The following is a 26,227-nucleotide window of genomic DNA, read 5'->3' as shown; positions in this document are numbered from 1 at the left end:
AGTAAGACACAGAGGGTCATTACTGAAAGCTGTGGCTGTTTACAGAGTGCTGTATCAAAGCATATTAAATGCAAAGTTGACTGGAAGGAAGAAATTGGATCGAAAAAGGTGCACAAGCAACAGGGATGACCACAAGCTTGAGAATACTGTCCAGCAAAGCTGATTCAAACACTTGTGAGAGCTTCACAAGGAGTGGACTGAAGCTGGAGTCAGTGCATCAAGAGTCTCCACGCTCAGACGTCTTCAGGAAAAGAGCTACCAAGCCACTTCTGAACCAGAGACAACGTCAGAAGCATCTTACCTGGGCTGTGGAGGAAAATAACTGGACTGTTGCTCAGTGCTCCAAAGTGGTTCAGATGAAAGTAAATTTTGCATTTCATTTGGAAATCAAGGTCTGGAGTCTGGAGGAAGAGTGGAGAGGCACAGAATCCAAGCTTCTTGAAGTCCAGTGTGAAGTTTCTGAAGTCAGTGATGATGACGGGTGGCGTGACGTCTGCTGGTGTTGGTCCACTGTGTTCTATCAAGTCCAAAGTCAACGCACCCCTCTACCAGGAGATTTTGGAGCACTTTATGCTTCCATCTGTTGTCAAGCTTTATGGAGATAAATTACATGTAATGAATCTAAAATATATGAAAGTTTCACTTTTTGAAATGTTATCCAAAAAAAAAAAAAAAAAAAAAAACATTCACAATATTCAAATTTTTTGAGATGCACCTGTATATTTAAAGCAAGGCCAAATATCTGCCGGTGTGCTCCGAAAAATCTACTTAATTCAAAGGGAAAAGTTCCATAACTGCTTGATAGATATTTGTTCGCGTTTTAAACTCACTTAATTTGGTTCATTTTCTCAGAAGAAAAGCCTTCATATCTTTGTGTCTCAAGCAAATGTGTCTTGATTTAAGGTAGAAACACTGAGGAAGATTTTCATTTTTTTGCAGTGTATGTAACATTTAATAACACGACAATGAATTTAAGACTTTCTGCTCTGATTTAAGACTTTAATTTGTGGAAGTCTTTTTAAGAGCCACAAAAACCCTGTAAATAAGTAAATAAAAATAACATAAATTAAATAATAATACTTATTATTATTATACTGAAAGACTAGTTTTTTCACCAGGTTTGTAAAAGTAACTAAAACAAATAAATGAAAATGGAAAAGACAAGGATGTGTACCTTCAGTGGGGGACAAAGGAACATGGAACGCTGGAGAAATAAACACACGAACAAACACACAATGAGAAAACAAACAGAAAATGATACAAACTACAGCATTGTGTGTGTGTGTGTGTGTGAGAGAGAGAGAACTGGAAAGTCATGATCCACTTGAGCTCCTAAATTTGTTGCAATCTTTGATCTCTAGAGTGAAACGGACCTAACAAAACATATCAAACCGAAGAAAAAAGTGAGAGCAATATTAAGGTGACCGTGATTGCTGTGACTTTTTTTTTTTTTTGCTGCTTCTTCAACAAGGCAACTAAAGAGCACTGAAACAGAAGAATCAGGAGGAAAACTGGATAAACTGAAGATACTGGAATCAGTTCACATCCAAATAACAGGCAAGACTGAATCTGAATCTCCTTCTACACTGCATTTTCAAAGACTATTACAAATTAGTGAGACAGAACTAAAAACGTTATTTTAGTTAAGTTGAAATATAGTAAAGTATAGAAAACTAGCACAACTAGCAATCTGAGAGTGACAGTTAAAAAGTGACAGTTACAGAAAAATCAAACAACAACAACAACAACAACAACGGAAGCCATTGCAGGAGAGCCCCTCCCCCACTCCATCACATACCCACAGACTGTCAGGAGCGCAAAAGACAAGAAAGCCTATAAATACAGCCTGCTGAAGAACAACCCAGAGACCCTAATGGCAGACGTTTCACAAAAAGGGGACAGAGCCATCATCACTAATCTGCTCATCTACACAACAGACTGCAATCTTTGGCACACGGTCATCTGTAAATACTACAAAAGTTATAGAAAACTAGGCATCTGCAACGGCAGACAAATTCAAATTTATGAAGAAAATGACACGGATAAGGCATTTCTAACTGTAAATATCTACCATAATGGTACCATAATGTTCCAGGGGACTGAAGCATGTCTCAGCTCTGTCCAGGCAAACTTCACCAACCTAAAAGCTCTGGCAGAGGCTGAGAAACAAACACAAGGAGCGAACAGTGATGCTGCAGGAGGCTGTGACGCCCAGAGCTCAAGGGAGAGGCTAGAGGAGATGGAGCTCAACCCTGCTGAACACGACCCACAGCTGGAACAGTCTGTCAATCAGATCAGAAACAGCCTCTCCCTACAAGAGGTAGAGCTGGTGGAGCTCAGAGAACTAACACTCTCCCATGCAATATCCAGTGAACGCCTACAACACCTGGAAAATAAACTCAATCACCTCACACGAGACTTTGAAGCTAGTGTCGAGGAGCTAAGAGGAGAGATATGCAAGCTGCAGCAAGACAGGGAGACCCTGAATAAAGAACTGAAAACAGTCAGGCAGGAGCTGCTGCTCCGAGAAGGAGAAATACAAAACCTGAGCCTCACACACACCTGTAAGCAGCGGCCCAGCTCTCTCACCAACAAGACAACAGCAGCCCACAGTCCATCACCTGAGTCCAGCACCACAGCAGCAGCACCACTGACACCACAGGCAGAAGCCCCTGAGGGCCCCCAAGAGCAAAGAAGTGACCCACAGAATGCAGAAGTCATCATCTTAATAGATTCAAATGGCAAATTCATCAATGAAAAACAGCTCTTTCCTGGCCACAAAACATTAAAACTCTGGTGCCCAAAAACAGATATTGCCCTACAACAACTGAACAGGGGAAATCTGGGTGAACCCAACCACATCATCATCCATGTGGGCACGAATGATCTGCGGGCACAGCAGGAGCGAGTGGCAGATTCAGTGACACGGGTGGCCATAAAAGCAACACAAACCTTCCCGACTTCAAAAGTAGTTATCTCCACCATCCTGCCCAGATCAGACTTCCATCCTCACACCATTCAAAGAGTAAATGCAGACATCTCACGTAGATGTGCTGGAATGCCAAATGTTCACCTGGCACATCATCCTACACTGGACCTCTGCCATCTCTACGACCATGTCCACCTCCATAAAGACAGTGTTCGTGTGTTTGCCAGAACTCTTAAAGACGTGGCCCTGGGCCGAACCCCTAGCAGCCCCCCAAAGAACACTAGAGCAGCCACCACTCTTCAGCCAGTGAGACGCTTTCCCCCAACAGCACCACAAAACATCACCTCTCCAGGCTCGGCTGAGCAGTACTCTACAAATCCTACCCACAGGACTGCACCCTATGGCCAAGCCACTATGTACCCACCCCACCACCCTGGACCTGTACTTCGACCTCAGCCTGGACCTGGACCTGTACTTCGACCTCAACCTCCAAAGCCTGCTCTCTACTACCATCAGCCTACACCGCAGCAGCTAAGACCCCAGCAGCAGCAGCACCCTGCACCACAGGGCCCTCTCTCCTGGGACCAACATCAGCACAACCACAAAAGACCCAGAGCAGCTCCAGCGAGGAACAACAGCATCTCAGCAGAGCAGCAGCCTGGTCCACATCCACAACCCCACCGGCCCGAGCAGCAGGAGCACAGGAGTTATGCTGCAGCCCTAAAAGGTCCAAACCACACCAACCTAGTAGAGATTAGGGACCTGCTCAGATTTATATGCACACGGCTGGAACAGTAGTAGTGAGTAAAAGACATGCACACAATATATGTATATACAAAAAAAAACAAAACATGTACATCTGTTTACACATGCACTCTTTGATCCTTGATACTGTGTTGAACTTGGGTTTGTATTGATCTAGAGAAATATTAAGATTGTTGAATTTTTACATTTGTTGACAAAATTGAATCATTAACTATTACAATGTGGAACATACAAGGTATTAACTCATCCAGTTTTGGTAACAAAACCCAAACCTCAGATTTCAGAAAAAACATAACAGATATGGACATAATAATACTACAGGAAACATGGCGCAAAACTGATGAAGTCACTCTTTGTCCCCCAGGATACTGTGAAATATTTTTATCCTCTAGAAAACATGAAAAAATCACACGTGGAAGAGATTCAGGGGGGATCATAATCTGGCACAAACAAGAAATTGACAAATACATCCAAACAATTAAAAAAGAAGCATCACATATCTGGCTCAAAATCAACAAGCACCTTACCCAAACCACTAAAGATGTTTTCTTATGTGCTGTCTATATTCCTCCCTCTGAATCTCCATACTATAACGAGGAGATCTTTGAATCTCTCCACAGTGAGATTAACCACTTCCAGGCCCAGGGAAGTGTGTTGATCTGTGGAGATCTAAATGCCAGGACAGGATCTCTTCCCGACTACACCACAGATAACGGGAATAACTACATTTTTGGACAGAGCTTCCCACAAAACACTGTAAACTTCCCAAGAAATAACTCTGATGAGCAAGTGAATAAAAACGGGAAGCTTCTGCTGAAGCTCTGTCGAAGCCTCGATCTGTACCTCGTCAATGGCAGGGTGAGAGGTGACTCTCTTGGAAGGTACACCTATAGTTCATTTCATGGTTGCTCAACGGTTGATTACATGATCACAGATCTAGATTCATTCTCTTTCAGAGCATTCACAGTCAAACCTCTAACACCCCTATCAGACCACAGTCAAATTACTCTATACCTAAAAAGAACAACAAATACGAGCATACACTCACAGCCCAGTAAGCTGTACAACATTAGAGAGAATTACAGATGGGCACGAAACAGCACAGAAAAATATGTGACTGCAATTGACCATCCAAACGTATGCTTACTTATAGACAACTTTCTAGGCAGAATTCATCCTCGCAATCCAGATGGTGTCAATCTAGCTGTAGAGAACATCAATTATATATTTGAATATTTGGCCAATTTATCTAACCTCACATCCTCTAAGAAAATCCATAAAACCACACAAGAAAATGAAAAATGGTTTGATTTAGGCTGTAAAACCATAAGGAAAAAATTAAGACAATTATCAAATCAAAAACATAGACAACCAAACAATGCAGATTTACGCCATCAATATTGTGAAGAACTTAAACAGTATAAAAGTACACTCAGAAAAAAGAGAGAACAGTACATCAAAAATCAGCTAAAAACTATTGAGGAATCCATAAATTCAAACAATTTCTGGGACAACTGGAATTACCTGCATAAAAAACATCCTGAACAAGCAGCCATACAAAACAGAGACGCCTGGAAAAATCACTTTAAACTACTTTATAGTGAAATTATAATGACCCCAGAACAAACCCAAAAATATGAAAAAATGATTCATATGGAACATACAATTGGTAAATATCAAAACCCATTAGACTACCCCATTACAGGAAATGAACTGATTGATCAAATCCAGGCCCTAAAAAACAAAAAAGCAAGTGGTCCAGATGGCATCCTCAACGAAATGCTCAAGAACACAGAGCACAAATTAAGATCGGCTCTACTGAAACTGTTCAGCTTGGTTCTGAGTGTTGGTCATTTCCCTGAAAGCTGGAACCGAGGACTCATAACGCCCATATTCAAGAGTGGAGACAAATCAGACCCAAACAATTACAGAGGCATCTGTGTGAGCAGTAATCTGGGGAAGCTGTTCTGCAAGATCATCAACACAAGACTTGTACACTTCCTTACAGAGCACAATGTCCTCAGCAAAAGCCAGATTATAGAACAACAGACCACATCTTCACCCTACACACCCTGATCCACAAATACATTAACCAAAACAAAACCAACATATTTGCTTGCTTTGTAGATTTCCAAAAGGCCTTTGATTCAATTTGGCATGAAGGTCTGCTGTCAAAACTTCTAGAATCAGGTATTGGGGGTAAAACATACAATATTATAAAAACAATGTATTCAAACAATCAATGCGCAATTAAAACTGGAAATAAACGAACAGTTCTTCACTCAAGGGCGGGTGTGAGGCAGGGCTGTCCACTATCACCGACCCTCTTCAATATCTACATTAATGAACTGGCAAAACTCCTGGAACAATCAGCAGCACCTGGCCTCACACTACATGACTCCAACATTAAGTTCTTGCTGTTTGCAGATGATCTGGTTCTGCTGTCTCCAACAGAAGAGGGTCTACAGCAGAACCTGGACATCCTGCACAAGTTCTGTCAGACCTGGGCCCTGACTATTAATCCTAACAAAACCAAAGTACTAACATTTCAGAAAAGACCCAGACTTCAGGGAAAGAGACACAAATTCACCCTTGGTACGACCAATATTGAACATGCCACAAACTACACATACCTCGGGCTGAAGATAAATGCAACTGGTAAACTAAATTTGGCTGTGAATGAACTGAAAGAGAAAGCAAGAAGGGCCTTTTACGCCATCAAAAAATCTATCCAAATACCAATTAGAATCTGGCTCAAAATATTCCAATCAGTCATAGAACCTATTGCATTATATGGCAGTGAAGTGTGGGGTCCTCTCCTAAATCACCAATTTGAGAAATGGGACAAAAATCCGCTTGAAGCCCTGCATGCTGAGTTCTGTAAGAGCATCCTCGGAGTACAGAGGAGCACACCCAACAACGCATGCAGGGCAGAATTAGGCCAATACCCTCTACTAATGCACATTGAGAAACGAGCCATCACATTCTGGAAACACTTAAAAATGAGCGACCCCAACTCTTATCATTTTAAAGCCCTTAAAAACCATGAAGTGAACCCTGAAAAAAGTCCCCTGATTCAGATGGTCCTGAAGCTGCAAACACAGACTAACATGACTAACATCCAGCAGCAGGACACTCAAATAATCAGCCACAACATTTGGCCCAACCAAATTATAAAATAACAAAAAGAACATTATCTAACCTATTGGAAAGAAACAACAGAAAAACAAAGTAAACTTGAATGTTATTTGGCCCTAAATAGAGATTACTCAACTGCAGAATATCTGAGTACAGTGAAAGACTGTAAACTAAGAAGACAGATGATGAGGTACAGACTGAGCGGTCATACTCTGACTATAGAGACGGGCAGATATCGACAGCACTGGCTGCCCAGAGAGAGCCGCATCTGTCCATACTGTACTCATGGAGAAGTGGAGACAGAGCAACACTTCCTCACCAGCTGTCCTAACTATCAACACATTAGAGAGGCATTTGATCCAGAATTTGAAACACTTTACCCTGACTTCAAAATGTTAAACAAGAAAACACAACTTCAGTATTTATTAGGTGAAAAACAAGATTGTATCTCACTAGCAGCAAGATACATTGATGCCTGTCACAAAAAGAGGGAGGAGTCAACAAATCAGTGATGCGCCCACACACACTCACACACTCACACACACACACTTTTAAACTGTTCACAGAATTCTAGAATTGATTTGTTCTGTTTTGTTTAATATATATATATATATATATACACATGCATGTATTTTTATTTTTTTTATATATATATACATACTTGTTCTATATTTAATGTAAACACTATGCTTTGGCAATACATTGTAACAATTGTCATGCCAATAAAGCACATATTGAATTGAGAGAGAGAGAGAGAGAGAGAGAGAGAGAGAGAGAGAGAGAGAGAGAGAGAGAGTGTTTACTGGACTGGGTCGTGCTTCTGGGTTTGCCGATGTACTTCAGGATGGGATTTCGTTTCTTGTCGTCTCCATCCTTCTCTCGTCTCGCACTGCTCAGCTGCGAATGAACATATGAAGGGCTTTATGCAGATAGAGTAAGATCTATACGTCACTCAATATATTACATAAAGCAGAACACATTTACCTTCTTAGCTTTAGGAAAGAACGGAAGCCACTTCTCCTTCTCGGACATCAAGCCGGGAAACACTTTGGAGTCTCTGAGTTTAATGCCCGAGTGTCTGAGATACAGATGAACCGCAGACGCTAGCGGAGAACTGACAGGAGGATATCAGTCAATATTATGTAACGCAATACACCGGTTTAATAGACTTTAGCAGTGCTAGCAATATAATACAGGTCCATACCTTCTGTCCTCCTCATGTTTTGAACTGGAAGGAAAGAAAACTCACGTTAGCATGGTTGTATTTACACAAACACACACCTGGAGTGTTTTTGATATCACAGTGGTTTGGTGTGTTTTGCGAGGGTCCTGTGACGCTCGTCCGTGACGGATGCCTCATGCTGTGTGTACTGCTGTCATGTGACCTCTGGCTCTGTGGGTCATGTGACAGCTCTGCGAGGTGTGTCACGTATGCGGGACCTTTGTCACTCATGCCAGCTCATTTTCACTTTATTTCCACATCATCTGACCGGTCGCCGTGGAAACGGACTGCTGGTGTGTGGGACTATATATATATATATATATATATATATATATATATATATATATATTGCTGCTGTTTTTATAGGATATTTCTAACACTGATTTAACAGCCTAATATCCAGAGATGCAAACGTGTGCCTTTTCTCTTTTCTTTCCCAGGCAAGAAGTGTTTTTAAATGTAATTTTAAATATTTAAAACATGGATTTAAATTCAATTTTAGCACGAGGACACTGGGGGAAAAGGATAGAGTTTTTTCTTCTTAACAAAAGCTTCAATTGTTTCAGGTCACATTCACATCATTGTTTTTATGGAACCCATTTAAAATGACTAAACAATAATAATAAAAAAATATTAGCATATGAAAATAGTAGTAGTAGTAATATTAAATTATAAACATTAAGCCGATAGACAAATGTATTTACGACGGCGTTTTAGAAACTAAAATGACGAGATTAAAGAAAGTATTTTGAGAATAAAGTTGAAATGTTTCATGATTAAAGTCGAAATTACAAAAACGGTCAAAATATTTCAAGAATAATGTCAAAATGATGAGGATAAAGTCAAAATATATTGTTATTACCAAGTTAGAAAACAATAAATAAATGCATTACTACAATAATAGCGCTAGAGTACTGCTGTACTATAGAAATATAACAACAACAATAACTGATTAAGAATAATAACACAGAACAACAGAAATATTACAATGCTATTATTGATGATTTAAATAGAAACGTTATCAGAAGCAGACCAAGTGATCAGATTTCTCCTGAAATATCACGAACACAACCACTTTTGTCATGCTCTGACGCTTCATGCATTACTAAAGTAACCGGAGCGAGTGTTGAGCTCATGTTTAATGTCTGGACTCATTTTCCCGTTGAACTGAACAGAAGAGGTCACTCACAGGATCTCCCAGAGCGCCAGCACCTGTTTGTCCACCACCTGCCGCTCTTTCACAGGATCTCCATCTAACTGCTGCAGGTCGCTCTCTCCAAACAGAGAGCCCAGACCCATCGTCTGCTTGCTCCTGCCGCATATAACACAAAACATGACATCACACACCCTATAGAGCGCAGAATACACCGCTGTGTGTGTTACAGCCTTTAACAAATGTGTGACCCTGCAGCACAAAACCAGTCTTAAGTCTCTGGGGTATATTTGCAGCAATAGCCAAAAATACATTGTATGGGTCAAAATTATTGATTTTTCTTTTATGCCAAAAACCATTAGAACATTAAGTAAAGATCATGTTCCATAAAGATGTTTAGTAAATTTCCTATCGTAAATATCAAACTTCATTTTTGATTAGTAATATGCATTGCTAAGAACTTCATTTGGACAACTTTAAAGGAGATTTTCTCAATATTTAGATTTTTTTGCACCCTCAGTTTCCAGATTTTCAAATATTGTCCGATCCTAACAAACCATACATCAATGGAAAGATTATTTATTCAGCTTTCAGATGATGCAGAAATCTCAATTTTGAAAAATGTACCCTTATGACTGGTTTTGTGGTCCAGGGTCACATATGTGGAATAACTAGAAATGGCTTCAACAACATCTCAAGAAGAGTATTTGTGAGCTGTGCTGGTAAAATGAGTGTGAGTGCACAGGCCGGGCTAATTTTGAGCTACAGGCAAAAAAAGTGAAAAATGCAGATTTTTATCAAATTTGACGTTTTCACAAAAATGAGTTCAGTAAGCCCTTGTCAATGCTCCACACAAATCTTTTTTCGTAAGTTTTCTCTGCTCACTTCTCACGCTGGCTGACATCCACAGCGCGCAATCCGATAAATATACACAATTACAGTATTTTAGCGTTCATGCAAACATAAACTGTTATGTCTTAAGTGAACACTAGTGGAACTGTTGGGGAAAAACATCTGATGTGTAACATTATATCAGATCTGTGCATTATAGTTGGATTTGCTATATAGGCCGTCTGTCTTATTAATGCTAATCTAACAAGAGAGAATCACTCACTGCTCGTCTGAACTGCTTTTGTACTTTTAATAATCAATTTATTTGTAAATTGAGTGTTTGCTATTGCCCTTTTCCATTATGTTCCTACTCAATAGTGTAAAGCTCTTTGGCAATCTGTATTGTTATATAATACAGGTGACTTGAAGTGATTTTTTACATTTGATTATTTGTTTTTCTTACTTGAATGCTTTTGTTTAGATGTAAAATGGAAAAGGTAATGCATTATTTGTTTCTTTCTTATATTATCGTTTTCAGGAAATTTAAAAAAAATAGGTCGAATGTCAATTTTTTTTTTGGTCAAAATTGGGTTTTCATTAAATTATTAATTCTATAATATCTTGTCTATCATCTCTGAAAACATCTTGGCAAAATTCACTTGTTTAGTGCAGAAAAACATCAATTTACTGTCTTTCTCTAGTTTGCTAACACGGAGGTGCTTTCCCTTAAAGGATTAGTTCACTTTCAAATTTAAATTTCCTTATAATGTCCTCACCCCCATGTCATCCAAGACGTTTATGTATTTCTTTCTTCAGTCGAAAAGAAATTAAGGTTTTTGATTAAAACATTCCAGGATTTTTCTCCATATAGTGGACTTCAATGGACTCCAAACGGTTGAAGGTCAAAAGGACAGTTTCAGTGCAGCTTCAAAGGGCTATAAACGATACCAGACGATGAATAAGTGTCTTATCTAGCAAAACGATTGGCCATTAAATAAATAAATTTATATGCTTTATAAACATAAATGCTCGCCTGTTCTGTGATGCACGTTCCTGACTTCAGATAATACGTAATTACGTTGAAAAGGTCACGCTTTTGGAGATTTATACATAATCTGAAAGCTGAATAAACCATCTTTCCATTGATGTATGGTTTGTTATGATAGGACAATATTTGAAAATCTGGAATCTGAGGGTGCAAAAAAATCTAAATATTGAGAAAATCACCTTTAAAGTTGTTCAAATGTATTTCTTAGCAATGCATATTACTAATCAAAAATGAAGTTTTGATATATTTACAGTAGGAAATTTACTAAATATCTTCATGGAACATGATCTTTAATGATTTTTGGCATAAAAAAAACATAATTTTGACCCATACAGTGTATTGTTGGCTATTGCTACAAATATACCTGTGCTATTTACGATGCTTTAGTGCTCCAGGGACACATATAACGATTAATAATAGGTCTGCTCTCTGAGGGAGGAATTTGACGTGTTTCAAACTAAAGCTGAAGGCGCACCTGTAGTCTTGAAGCTGGTCTTGAATATCTGGAAGCACCTGCTGCTGGAGTTCAGACAGCGGTCCTCGAATGTCCTCCTGCGCATGCAGACGATTCTCTACAGGAAAACACAACAACCACACGCTCGATTACACTCACAGCTGGTCTAACTGAGATCTAAAAACGGCACCAAACCTCACCTATATCTGTCAGAAACTCCTCTCGCACTTTAATCTTCAGAGGCTGAACACAAACACACATGGACAGTCATATATAAAAGTGCATTCAGAAACACAGCAAAACCAGCGCTGGGGTTATGTGTGTGTGGTTCAGATACTCACAGCATCGTGGTCCAGGAAGTGTGGGCAGATCTGAGGGGCGAGGGAACGGGCGTCTTTGGGGCTGGAGCCCAGATACGCCTCCACAGACAGATAAAACAGCTGCATCAACAACAACACACACGTGAGAAACTCATTTGTACTCATACAGACACACTCTCATTGAGCTGGGGTTCATACACAAGCACACTGCATATTTCATATGAAGCGCAGGACTGACCAGCGGGTTTGGATCCAGTAGCTGGCTGAACACGTATCTCATGAACACCATCATGTGAGCCGGGCGACTCTTCAGCAGCTCTATGTCCTGAAACGGCCCGTCCGTCTGTAATGATCCAAAATGAAACGTTAACGCAGGCGATTAATTTTTTCAGATTAACGCATGGATATAAAATATAAATGGCTGTGTCTGTGATATAAAGATGTGGCAGAAATAGTAAGAGAAGTATGCTATTCCAAATTCAGTCCAAATACACTTTAATGCATGAATTTAAATCAGGGCTTCTACAGATATGAACAAGTGAAACTTAAGACTTTTTAATGCCACCTTATATGAAATTTAATACCTAAACCTGTAATGGAAATGCACATTTTATTACATAAAAATGTAATATTTAATGTGTTTAATGTAAAAAAATTATAATAATAATCACTGTCATAAATAATATTTATTACAACAACATACTTTTCATATCAACAGACAATATTCCCCACAAAACTACCACATCGCTGAGATGTTTGGTGGTGTAAACAATTATTCTGAAGTAATATTTTGAAGTGTTCTGTCAGCTTTTACATACTTAAGTCTATACTATATAGAATCATATTCTATTTTTTATTCTCATATCTATTTGTTATTTTATTTTATTGCTAGTTTATTCTGTATATATGGTTACTGTACTTTTTCTATTTGTATTTTTGTAAACTTGAGGTTTTTCTAATTTTGTTGGACAATTTGTTGGACAGTCGTACAATACATTTCACTACATGTCGTACTACGTATGTATATGTATGTGACAAATAAAATTTGAATTTGAATTTGAAGTCTGCATATTTTTATTTACCTTTATAAAGGCCTATTTTTTTACTTTTTAAATGTATGCATCACCTTTCATGTCAAATGTTTACAATTTATCAGATTAAATAATTCACACTGCAAAATTACAACTGCACTAAATAATGTTATGAGATTAATGTTTAAAATACATTTATGAATATACAAATAAGAAATGTTGGGGGGAAAATGCATACGTGGCGGTACGTCACTTAATGAGTAATTGAGTCATTCGTTCAAAACGCTGAATCATTCAATAACAAAACGGGACTGTTTCTTTAGTCCCGCTCCCGCGAGGTTATATTCCGTGATATATTCACTCTTTATTCACCCGCTGTCTGCTTACAATACATTTCTTCCCGACACGACCGTTCCTGATCTCAGTTAAATTCCCTCTACTGAAAGAAAGAGAGATAGGCTAACAAATAAAAGTGTATTCCGTACAAAATTGTATTTATTTTATTCATCTTGTCAAGAGTCTTGAATTTATTGACTATATATACTGGACCTGACAAATCTGGTCAGGTCCAGTGTTGCCAGATTGGGCGGTTTTGAATTTGATTGTGCGGGTAAATATTGGCTTGGGCGGGTGGGCAAAATCCGAGCTGGTTTTGGTCAGTTTGGTGGTTTTCAAAACATATAAATTGTATAGGCTAATTAGTTAACAAACAAGCCCAAGTGTGCATATATAGCCTACTGCATGCATCCAATCAGTCAGCACAACGTTACTAAACACACACACACACACTGCAAAGAGACTGGTGCTGATGTTGACGTCGCGGTCCACTTTTATCCAATCACCAGGCATCAGCAGACAGACGTGATGATTCATGAGCGATGGGTTTTTAGCACCATAACAGATCTGATTTTGAATGTATAACTGTAAGTGACCATAATGCCTATATATCAGTTCGATGGTAAAGAGTGGAGTGTTTTAACTCCCTAAACGTGAATTACACCTGTTGAGGGAGATGACATGAAGGCTATATCACTGCAACTCCGAAATCAGCACAGTTAAACTATTCAATCAAAATCGATTTATATCTAGTCCTGTCCTTTAAAGATGCTGGACTTGTTAGTTTTGACTGTGCACAATTCTATATTATGTTCAATATGAACTTCACGAAAGACTGTGACATTATAGAGCGACACGAAAGTAAGAGTATTATTGTTGATGTTATTATATAGTCAGATTATCATACAGAATGACACAGTTTTGACTGTCATGGTGTGCGCGTGAACGACTGTGAAATAGCTATAATTACCTTGCTTATTCTGATCACTTATATTGGCCACTTTTTTGCATTTAAACTCTGTTGACACTGAAAATGATGCATGTGTTTTTCGAGGGTATTGGTTAATTTCTTGATTGCCGTTTTGACAGTGTCTGCTTGCATATTTTAATCATATTTGGTAATTCTCTTTAGTGTATTTGCTCCTATTTGATCCATGGGAAAATTATATAGCATTATATTTATATTATTTTGTCGTCATTATTTAGTTATAAAGGGTTAAAAATGGCTCTTATCAACCTTGATTTACATACTATCACATTATTTTGACAGTTAAAGTTTTGGGCTGAAATCGTCCATCCAATCTGGCAACACTGGTCGTGTCCCGCAGGAATGCAGACCTCTCCGGCCGAGTGCTGCTTGGAGAATGTGCTGTGATCCTTGTTTGGAACCATTTCCGTTGGTGAAACAGAACAAAACAGTAAATATTGTGTCTAAAATGTAAGTAACTACTTGACTAACTAACGTTACTTGAACTAAAATCAATGTAACATTTGCGATCGTGAGAATATTTAGCAAAATAGCTCCCTTGGTATGTACTTAACTATATCATGTTGTAGCCTAAATAAACTACATATTTAGTATTTTTACCTTTTTCTTCAGTTTCTTTATGTGTGCTGTTATGCTCATCACAAAGAGACAGGCAGCAGCAACCTTGCCACCAGAAATACCCTTCCATCATCAATCGCTGTTTACGCTGACTGTATTAAAATCAGAAAAATTATTCTTTCGTTTCGGTGCGTCGCTGGTTATTTTTTTGTCACTTAAGTTTAATCAGGATTTTTGTTCGGTCTGGCAAGTACAAAAACCAAAAACATATTAAACTAACAGCTAGAAAGCTGGCGGTCAGCTAGCTATACCTTGACCTAAATGCATTATCACTATTGAGAACATAGAAAACAATCTTTGGTCTAGCCAATGATTGTAAACAGTCATTACTAATAAACTAAACAAATGTCACCTCTATTACGATTTTATTTGAATTTATTTTTAAATCATTTATTTCAATTATTACTAATAAACTAAATTATTTCACCTTTATTAGTAAGCTTTTTTATTTGAATTTATTTAAATCATTAATCACTAATTAGATTAAATTAATTACTAGCTTTTCATTAACCCAGTTTGGGAGACGCTGCTGTATAACTGCGAGATATGCGATGAGTAAGGCATTTAATGAAACCCTCTCACCTCATTGATCGAATACCCATCATCCTCCTCTTCTTCCTCCGGCCCAATGATCTGCATCTTTCCTCCCTGAAGAGACACGAGACAGTCAGACTGGAGGCTGAGCACAGAGCACTGCTGTGTGTGACGGGGATCTAGTGTGTGTCTCACCGAGTCTGAGGTGTGTGTGTCGGATCCCTGTCGGCGGAGCAGAGGGGTCCTGAGGAAGGTGGAGGGGGAGGAGAAGGGACTCTCACACACCTAAACAGACCGGGACGGGGCGGGAGAGAGTTGGGCAGATGGATGGGCTTAAGGTCTGCACACTGACTCCAAAATTTTCACATGCATTTTTTTGCATTCGTCATCCTAAAAATTTGTCACGCACAGAAACCTTGCACACTGAGTCCGATGCATATTAATCTATTGCGCAAAAAACCCAAAAAGAGAAAAAGAGAGGAAATATTGGGTCCATCCAAGCATGAGATACAGAGAGGAAGGAGAGTTTCACCTCCTTATTAACCCTTGAGCGTCAATTAAAAAAAGGTTACACATAGGTCCATAGTGGACAAAAATGTGTCAAAAAATGGTCTTAAAAATTAAGTTTGGTCTTAAGACCCATGGCAGATTATTGCTGAAGTAAAAACAAGTTTAAAAAGTGAAACAAAAAAGTTAGAGGTTTAAGTTTAGGAAAATTATTTATGAACAATATTTTATATAAAATATATCTTTTATGAAACATGTTGCACTCTAAACCTGCTAGAAAAGTTGTGTTCCAAATTTGAGGTTTGAAAAAAAAAAAAATATCGCTTTTTATTTAATTTTTTCATTGATATGTTTATTATTGAAATGTTGTTATATGCATGTGTCAGTTTTATTTATTTTCTTAAATATGTGGGTATATAGTATTTATAGAGTTGTAACTTTTTAGTTTTAGTTACTTTTTCTTATTTGTAAGTCGCTTTGGACAAAAGCGTCTGCTAAATGACAAAAGTAAAGTAAGTAACTAAAGTAAAAAATGAGCTTTTAGTAAAATGTTGTTTGGGCGCAGCAGCAAATTTTCCCCATTAGATGCCAGAGTTTCTCTCTCTCAAATATTACAACAACACACATTTTTTTTATGACACACATACAAACCCTCTCACACCGACACAATTACAGCTGCATTATTTATCCAACTGGCTCTATACTATGCAGAAGCAGAAAACAGGAATAAAGCGAGTATTTGCTTTATATGCCAAACCTAAAAACAATTCAAATAAATGGCACCATCTGGTAAAAAAAAAAAGTTAAAAATGACATTTTAAAGCCTTGCCAACAGAATGAAAGCCTATTAAGAAAAAGTGCATTATTTTACAGTTACACGGCACTGCGATTAAATAAATAAATAGCTTTTAATGGGTTTCAACGGGGACATTTTTGTCCTTAAGGTCCTGAGAGGAACTAGTTTTTGTACATAGATTTATTAAAGGAAACGGAAGTGAAATAACACAGGCGAAATGATCAAAAAACCAAAACTGATACACTAAAATGTCCAAAAGGTTGCAATGCCCACGGGATTATCCCGGCCGATTCAAAGTTTACTTCAGGATGTCAGTTTGATACTAGAGCCACATATTAAATAGAAGACCACCGGTGCAAGGATCTTTGCAGTGCTTTGCTGCGAGACGACGTGGATCAACTTGTCAAACTGAAAGTTTCGGGGGCAGTGTATAAACATGATTGACAGCGTGAGGTCATATTTATTTTTTAACGTGCAAAAATTTTGAATTTCGGACACAAAGACCTTTACTCTTGACTTCTACTCACACTAGGGATGTAACGATTCACTCACGATTCACGATTTTGATTTCACAATTCAATTTTCTGGAACAAAATGAGATTGAAGACATATACAGTAAATGAGAAGGCGTCCTTTTATTAGGCTATTGCGGCACGTTTCTTTGTGAAATTGAAATATAATAAAACTAAACTGAAATTTTAAAACAAACCCCAAATCAAATGAGCAAGTTCCACAAATAAAAGAAATCTCTTGCATGATCTCTTGGAAGGATTTGTCTGTGCTCTTTCCTTTTAAAATGAAAGGCAACCAAGTTTTTAATCTAAATTAGACTGGAAAATACCATGTAAACTTTTCTAAAGAGAGTCATTCAGAAAAACTCCTGCTCCGATTGTGTCGTGATGTGTTCGGCATCTCAACCGATCTGAATCGGCTTTCATCATTACATCCCTCATTCACACACATAGGATTTTGATGGGAAAGCTGTAAAGCGAATGAAACTCACCTCGATGTCTCCTTCGCTGGAGTCCATCGATAAACGACCTGAGCAAACAGGAACACACCATTACTGCTGATGAATCATGTCAGATTGGTGTATTAATGAATACTGACCTTCTCCAGCCGTCAGATAGTTAGCGACAGCTTCTGATCGAGTGCCGTCCTGAAACAGAGCAGCGATTGAAAATGGCAAATGCAAAACTGTGAGATTTAGGAACAACTAATTAATGAATCAACTAAGAAGCCCTGATTAGGCTGTTCCGGGTTCACATGAACGCTGAATATTACACCAGGAAAAAAAATAAAACAGCCGAAAGGAACCAAACGCAACCTTTAAATCCAGACCTTAAAACCTAATTAATGCAATCAAGGAAGCATTATTATGGATTATGGACGTGTTTTGGTTAGTTAAAAGCATCTTAATGCTGGATTTGTTTCAGTTTTAGTCTTCTCCAGATGTTAACTGATGGACTGGAGTGGTGTGGATTATTGTGATGTTTTTATCATGCTCTCATTCTGACGGCACCCATTCACTGCAGAGCATCCATTGCTGAGACACTGATGCAATGTAACTCATATACATCTCGGATGGCCTGAGAGTGAGTTAGTTTTCAGAAAAGAACATATTAAGCACGAATCTCACCAGATCCTGCTGGATCTTCACTCGCACTTGATTGGCTCTTCGCTTGGCACTTTCTATTCGCTCCTCTAATGAAGGCGAGGGGTTTCGAGACCGTTCCTCCAGAAGGCTCTGCACAGTGAGAAATCATTAATGATGGGTTTAAACACGACTCGGCTCATGTTTAGCACTGATCTGGTACCTGTAGCTCTGCCTCCTCCTGCTCCAGCATCTTTCTGAGGATTTCTGTGGCGTGTTTCTGCACCTCGGGGTCCTGCCAATCATGGAGAGCCATATTAAAATAATGAAGGAGTTTACTAATCAGGGCATCCGTTGTATTTTGTCCCAAATTCAATGTTTTCCATTCAATTTTTTGTTCTGGATTTCATTGTAATGGCTTAGTTCAATCTTAATAATCAATTGAACTCATAAAACTTTAACAATTTAACCACTTATTACAATTTTAACAATAGCTGTGTTGCTTGTTTTATTTTTTGTATTCCGTTTTAATTAATTAAATGTTTAATGATCAAAAAGAATGAATGAAAAGATTCATTAAATTCATAAAACTTAATTATACATTTTAATGGTTTAATTAAACTTTAATAATCAACTCAATTTAAAAAACATTAACAAATTAATTTTTTCACAATTTTTGTGTTTTATTTTTTGGATTCCATATTAAAGATTTAATTAAATAATTGACTTTACTTTTACAGTGCAACCATAGATAATTTTACCAATAATAGAGAAACCGTGTGCTAATCATGAAAGGCGTTATCCTGTGTTTTTCTGCATTTTAATGAATAAAAATCTAATGAAATTTGAACAACCCTGGAATTTTTTGGGCAAACAGTGCTACAAAACAGTTTTAACATTTAAATTAAAAAAAAGAAAAAAATTGTGTGATACTCTTTATTTCTTTGAGAAGCACATTATAATAGTAACATATTTCTGTCACAATTTCTTGAAGTAAATCCGAACTTTTATTTTGGCAGGCTGTAGATGATCTTTAAGTTTGAGTGCATATCTGAAGAGTTGCAGAAATGCTGGTAAAGTGTCTCTCAGAGCAGCTCTGGAGATGAAGTTCATGTGTTCATGTTCTCCTATAGTGAGACGGCAAACGCTGAAACCTCTACGAGCGTCATATGTGCTTGAATTTGTTGCTTGAAGATGCGCAATCTTTTTGAGCTTCAATACTCACAGGTAATAGTTCATATAGCCAACTGAGCTGTAAATAACAGTCAATAAAAAGCTTAAAACATGGCACACCTGTAATGGCTTGGGTCCTGTGATCCTCTGAGTCGGGGTGCTGCATCCTGTGGGAGGCGTGGGTGGAGGAGGCGGAGCTTCACCCAGTGCTGTCCTGTGATTGGGCAAGAGGTCAGTGGGGAGGGGCTGAAGCAGGACCGACCCGACTGAAGGAGGCGGGCCCTGAAGAGTCAACGCCACATACGTCCCAGCTATCAGAGGAAGAGGACACACATCAGCACTGACAGTCTCCACAACCACAAAAACTAGATGTACTAGATTACTAAACTCACATTTGATCATCTTCACCACTTCCTGATGAGACATGGACGAAACCAATGAACCATTGACCTGAAAAGCAAACAGAGATGACAAATATGAGATTAATTATTAATTAAATCAGTATCACTTTTGGTTTACAGTGGAAAACGTGTTGTGATGGAGAATACCTTAATGATCCGGTCTCCTTCCTGGACTCCAGCCTTGACCGCCGCTCCACCTGTGAGCACAAAGTGATAGTCGTTTGCCTTTTATAGCTACATTACCATTCAAAAGCATGGTTTTTGTGCTCAGCAAGGCTGCATTTGTTTAATAAACAGTGAAATATTATTATGATTTAAAACAGCTGTTTTCTGTGTGAATATGTGTTAAAGTGTAATGTATTTCTGTGATCTGCAGCTGTATTTTCAGCATAATTTCTCCAGTCTTCAGTGTCACATGATCGTCAGAAATCATAATAATATACTGATTTACTTCTCAAGAAATATTCATTATTATTATCAGTGTTGTGGAAACCATAATACATTTTTTGAAGATTTTTTTTAATGTTCAAAAGAACAGCATTTATTTGAAATGATTAATTGCGATTAAACTGCATCCAAAATAAAATCTTTTGTTTACATAATGTGTGTGTGTAATGTGTATATTTATTATGTATATATAAATACACACACATACATACGATATATATTATTAGCAGTTTTAATGGGTTTCAACGGGGACATTTTTGTCCTTAAGGTCCTGAGAGGAACTATTTTTTGTGCATAGATTTATTAAAGGAAACGGAAGTGAAATAGTAAAATTCCAATAAAAATACACACCTCTGCCAAAATGTATGCAGTTGGCAATAACACAGGCGAAATGATCAAAATATGTATTATGTATATATAAATACACACGCATTTGATATATATTATGAAAATAATTACATGCATTTAGATTTCTATATTTATATTCAAATATGTAAATATATTTAATATATAAACATAATATTTTTCGTAAATATATACATGCATGTGTGTGCATTTATATATAAATAAATATACACAGTACACATTTATATTATGCAAACAAAAACTTTTATTTTGGATGCGATTAATCGTTTGACAGCACTAATTTGAAATCATCATTTTACATGTATTTACTGGTGTTTTTGAGCAATTTAATGCATCCTTGCTGAATAAAAGCATTAATTTTCTTAAAAAAAAAGAAAAAAAGCTTGGTGTGTTTGTTACCTGGCCGAACATTCTGCACGAGTTTGATTCTCTCGCCACAGACGGTGAAGCCAAACCCCAGATTGTCCCGTTGCACAACCACACATCTTTGGACTAAACCCGTCCCTATGAAACAAACATGGATTTTCAACAAAATCACTTCATTTATTTGTTGTCATTTGCTTGAGCTTGAGGAGCGTTACCTGTGTTGTCTGAGGAGAGATCAGACAGCGTCTCCCTCTGCTGGCCAGGAGACGACCTGCGCTCCGAATCTCCTAACGTCAAGCTGCTCAACCTAAAACAGACAAAAAACAACGAGATATCAAACTCAATGCAACAACAAATGAATAACTAAGGGACCAGGGAGCAGGAGAAAAGCACAGAGGACTAGAAAAAAGCAAGGGAATAAGAAGTAGGGACGGTTGCATTCGACATAATTGATGCATGATGCAAAATAAAACTGAAAGTTGGTGAATTTAACGAGATTGAAGTCTGAACAAAAAGTAAAAGGACATATTCCTGAGTTTCACATCAGTGCTAATAGTGGTTGTGTTTTCAATGATCAACTCAAATATTGATATCTAGCGACAAAAATAATATATTTTACACACATTACTTAAGCTATTGTTACACAATATTTGCTATAATTGGGAAAAACATGCATTATCTATAAACTTCAGCATGGTCTGCCACTAATTATAACACAAAAATAAAACCAGAAAACTCACCAAGCAGCAAAAGGACTAAAAGGAAGCATGAAAGAGAGAAGGAAGGCATTACAGTGAGATAGATGGAAGAAAAAGAGTGAGAAATGCAAAGAAAGAGCAAATACTCAACATGAGACGGACTGTAAAACTGACTGAGAAAGTGAAAGACGTGTGAACGAGTTTATAGCTCATGTACCTCCTCCTAAATGATTGACAGCTCAAAAACAGTTTATTAAACATCATTACTCAACCGCACCAAAATAAGCACTGGAAATCTGTGGTTAATGACTGACAGATGTCGTGTGCTGGGTCTGATACCTGGGCAGGTGTGTTTGTTTCTTAATGGCTGCCCTGCGGTCACATGACATGGGAAAACAAGCGAATGGGAAAGAGAGATAAAGATCTTGAGACAGAACAAGACACACAAAGACAGAAACACACACAGACAAGGTGGACACAAATTTCTGAAGTGAAACTTGTGATGGATGATCTTCTCCAGAGTCATCAGTTAGACACAAACACACAGCTGTAACAGACACTGATGCACCGAGAGAGTAAAAATAGCAACAAGGAAACTAAGGCGCACACTGGACGAATGGAAAAACCTGTATTGTTAGACAGAAGACACGACGACGACACGCTGATGTGAGGAAGCAGTCACTGTCTGAACCTAATGTTAGCCTTGCAAGCCTAGAAAACCTTGAATCTAGCCTGTGTATTCAATTATTCTGCTTGTGTGCTTTCTTCTATCAGCTACATTCTGGTAAAACTAGGGATGCACGATATTGCCGATATTTTTCGAATCATTTTGGCCGATACCGATATATTTCCTTTTTTTTTGGAAACAACACCATGTCTCTCCTGTGCAGAAATTATAAGCAAACTATTTTTTATTTTGGTTAGTTTTTAACAAGAACTTATTTGTTAGAATTAATTAAACCACAATGAAGGTTTTTTGACAGCACACTGAAAATAACTATAAATAAACTAAAGTCTAAAGCAAAAGAATTCAGAAAATCTTTTAGACCTTATGATTTGTTTGATAACATTACACAATGCATAAATCAGTATATATAAAATTACTAAATTTACAAGTGTCATGTTTGTGGTTTTTCTTCATGCAAACTATAGCTTCTGACCTTTAAATCAAAACATACTCATTTTATGACATCAATTGCTGCTTTATTTGTTATGTGTGTAGGCTATTTTACTTTTAATTTAATTAGAAGTAGACCAACAGCGCCCCCTACAGCCTAAAACTCCTTACGGAACGGCATTAGGACCCGGGGGAGGCTGCATGTGCCAATGACGATATTTACTTTTAAAGCCATTATCGGCCGATTCCGATATCAGTCCGATAATATCGTGCATCCCTAGGTAAAACCTGCAGTGAAATCTGGGAAATAGCGCCTAGAAGTTCAATAACTGTGATAATCACACATTTATACTTAAATATTAGCTCTACCGATAAATCTGGTAACTCTTTAAACTAACGCTCTCAATAAAAGGTAAAGATCTACTTAGTATTTAAAATCACTTGCATGTGATGAAATTGCCAGGAATGCGTGTTATTTTGCACGGAGCGGATCGCATCATGAGGGCCGACATGTCGATGTCACATGATCAGTTATATACTACAAATACACCCCATTTTTATTGAAATCTTTCACTTGTGGAATAAATTGTTTGGCTGACGGCGAATAAAGCACTTCTACAGCGTTATCGGTAACAGAAAACAGAGCTGCTTTTAAGTGATGCTTCATCAATACAAGCTAAAGCCAAGTATCACAGAAAGTAATTTAGACAGATCTCTCATGCCTTTAAAAGAATAAAAACCGCAATTCTGACATTCTGTGAGATGTTGAGGATAATAGTCAATCAATATTACTTTTTTTAATTTTGCAGACGGCCGATGTAATGCTGAATTCATACGTAATACTGAATGTCATCAAATGGAAATGTGCACGAAACCGATTCAATGGAATGAACACATATATAACTTGCCTATGTATAATGCATGTTAATATAGTATTTGCTGCTGTCCCATTAGCGCCACCTGCTGTCAGAGAGTGCACTTGCATGTCATTCAGCCCGTCTGGTGTTTTGTTTAGCCTATATGAAGAGATTCATTTGATTTGAGATAGATGTTATTAATCATATTTCAATTTCACAAAGAAATGTGCAGCATTTTGTTTGAGAAATAATAAAAGGACAACTTTTAATTTGTGTAAATTCTCAATGCTAACGCCACTCGACCAATCAGATTTGAGGACCTACTAGTATAAAACACTACATACTAGCTCAGTTTATGAATGGAATATGTAATAAATAAGGCATTGTGTTATCAATATCGTACGTAATCGCTAGGTTTCTGTCTCATACAACAGAAATAAAACAATGATTGAAACCTCAGTGTGCACATCAAGATACAAACAACCGATATCGGTCTAAAGGTCGCTTTAAGAAACCGATCTCACCTGTCCAGCGTGGAGGTGGGGTGTCGAAAACTCATGTCTGTCTGTTTAAGTGTGTAGTGATGTTATATCAGTCTGAGATCATCTCATTAGTGTAAGGTTAGTTATATTTCCTCTCTCCACTCCTTGAGGCGAGTTTTGTCCTTTCTCCACTTCAGGGGTCAAAGTTTCTTTGGGGAAAACACAGTGGTCCTCCTCACCAGCATCATGCTCCAAATATCCACATAAACCCAGTGCAATCACAAATACTTAGTGCCATAATAAACTAGACTCCCGTGCAGGATCATTTCTGTATTATCTCAAGTTGGAGATTCCTGAGGAACACACTAATGTCAACAACTTCACACACAATCCGTCTAAGTATTATGTGGCTTCAGTGTATAAAGATCGAGATGATTGACAGGTTATTCTAGTCTTTAGAGCTACTGATCTCACTGCAATACAAGCTGAGCGTCTCAAATCCAAAAGCTGGAGAATATGATATAACCCAGTGTTAGGAGACGAATAAAGTGCGTAAAAGTGATTAAGCAGCTAGGTTCACGGTGGTGACAGCGAGGCTAGTGTAGATGCATGCACTCCTCCAGACACCTGCAATAACGAGCAGCGCGCATCGCATCGCATCCCCGCCGCCGCGTACAGACGGGTCCCGCAGGAGAGCGCGACTCCGGCGGCCGCGGCCGATCACGCGTGCGGTGGAGCGCTAGCGCGCCGCGCAGCAACAACGCGATCCCAGACGCGATCTTCTGCACGCGTTGTGCGACGAACCCGGCTCGCTTTCGTGTTTGGGGTGCAATTATTGTGCGGATTTTGTTGACTTGCACGCTCTATTTTGATGACCAGCGAGATTCATTTAATCCGTGGACGCCTCCGTGGCCGCTTCGGTCCTCGCGTCTCTCGCTGCGTGGATGTTTAGCGTTGATATTGCTTCCCAAAGATGCGTGATCTGGAGGTCTTTAATCGCACTGCTATCCCGGTGTCCGAGCATTCGCCATTCCGGAATAACACCATCATCCCTGGGTTTATGTTTGGCTTCTGGGAGACTCGCCCTCTATCGGCTGGACTCCGGTACTGCGCGGAAAATATCACATTACTGGAGATATTGATTACAATAGTATTTATGTTTGTAAAGTATCACATTCATGTGTGAAAACAGACCATCTTTTAAACACTGTATAAACCAAATTAAAAAATAAGGATCTGCTTTGAATCTGGGTTGTTATAAATAAAAAAAAATTATTTAAATAAATGTCTATGTGTGTGTTTAAATGGACATTTATACATCATCTGAATAAATAATCTTTCCATTGATGTATGGTTTGTTAGGATAGGACAATATTTAGCTGAGATACAACTATTTAAAAATCATCTGAGGGTGCAAAAAAAAATCACCTTTAAAGTTGTTCAAACGAAGTTCTTTGCAATGCATATTACTAATCAATAATGAAGTTTTGATATATTTACTGTAGGACATTTACAAAATATCTTCATGGAACATGATCTTAATATCCTAATGATTTTTGGCATAAAAGAGAAATGTATAATTTTGACCCATACAATGTATTGTTGGCTATTTCTTCAAATATACCTGTGTTACTGATGACTGCTTCTGTGCTCCAGGGACACATATATGTTATTAATATAATGTTATTATAGTTAACTAAAACCATAACATAAATGTTGAAATAACATAAAATATATATTTTATTTCAGCTAGTTTCCAAGGCAACACTTCTCCTTTTCATTTAGTTCACTTGATGGTCTAAAAAACTAAAATAAAAATTAATTAAAAAAAAATTATACGTTATAATAGACATATTTAACAACAACCAAAACAAAAATGACAAAAACAACAACATTTTCAAATCTAATAAGGCTACTGAAATTAAACACTGTAAGCACAATACCAAAAAAGAAATATATATATATATATATGTATAAATATGATTTATTCTTGTGCTTTTTTGGTAGCATCTGTTTTGAGATGTAGATAGTTGTACTAATTTTGTACATGGTTTAA

General features: G+C 37.8%; 1 protein-coding gene across 6 annotated transcripts in view; it reads right to left on the bottom strand.

Moving 5' to 3' along the window:
• The window catches only part of LOC306872078 (rho guanine nucleotide exchange factor 11-like), a 50,285-nt gene extending 25,032 nt beyond the window's left edge, over positions 1-25,253 (bottom strand). For 5 of the 6 annotated variants that reach the window (XM_079420442.1, XM_079420444.1, XM_079420447.1 and 2 more), the window contains exons 1-21: positions 24,214-25,253; positions 21,233-21,324; positions 21,051-21,155; positions 19,986-20,035; positions 19,830-19,887; positions 19,558-19,748; positions 18,488-18,559; positions 18,310-18,417; positions 17,781-17,829; positions 17,674-17,711; positions 15,563-15,652; positions 15,416-15,481; positions 12,099-12,203; positions 11,882-11,980; positions 11,741-11,783; positions 11,562-11,658; positions 9,244-9,366; positions 8,037-8,060; positions 7,817-7,946; positions 7,636-7,729; positions 1,175-1,204 (exon numbers count right to left, since the gene is read on the bottom strand). In XM_079420442.1, the coding sequence (XP_079276568.1) occupies positions 1,175-1,204; positions 7,636-7,729; positions 7,817-7,946; positions 8,037-8,060; positions 9,244-9,366; positions 11,562-11,658; positions 11,741-11,783; positions 11,882-11,980; positions 12,099-12,203; positions 15,416-15,481; positions 15,563-15,652; positions 17,674-17,711; positions 17,781-17,829; positions 18,310-18,417; positions 18,488-18,559; positions 19,558-19,748; positions 19,830-19,887; positions 19,986-20,035; positions 21,051-21,155; positions 21,233-21,324; positions 24,214-24,248 (1,699 nt within the window). In that variant the 5' untranslated portion in view covers positions 24,249-25,253. The remainder of the gene's footprint in view (positions 1-1,174; positions 1,205-7,635; positions 7,730-7,816; positions 7,947-8,036; positions 8,061-9,243; positions 9,367-11,561; positions 11,659-11,740; positions 11,784-11,881; positions 11,981-12,098; positions 12,204-15,415; positions 15,482-15,562; positions 15,653-17,673; positions 17,712-17,780; positions 17,830-18,309; positions 18,418-18,487; positions 18,560-19,557; positions 19,749-19,829; positions 19,888-19,985; positions 20,036-21,050; positions 21,156-21,232; positions 21,325-24,213) is intronic. The other variant, XM_079420443.1, reaches the window with a different exon arrangement.
• Positions 25,254-26,227: the final 974 nt, after the last annotated feature.

The sequence above is a fragment of the Barbus barbus genome (assembly GCF_936440315.1).
Source record: "Barbus barbus genome assembly, chromosome: 1".
Lineage (NCBI taxonomy): Eukaryota > Metazoa > Chordata > Actinopteri > Cypriniformes > Cyprinidae > Barbus > Barbus barbus.
The sequence above is the reverse complement of the archived record's forward strand: the minus strand, read 5'-3'. Positions and strand labels throughout refer to the sequence as shown.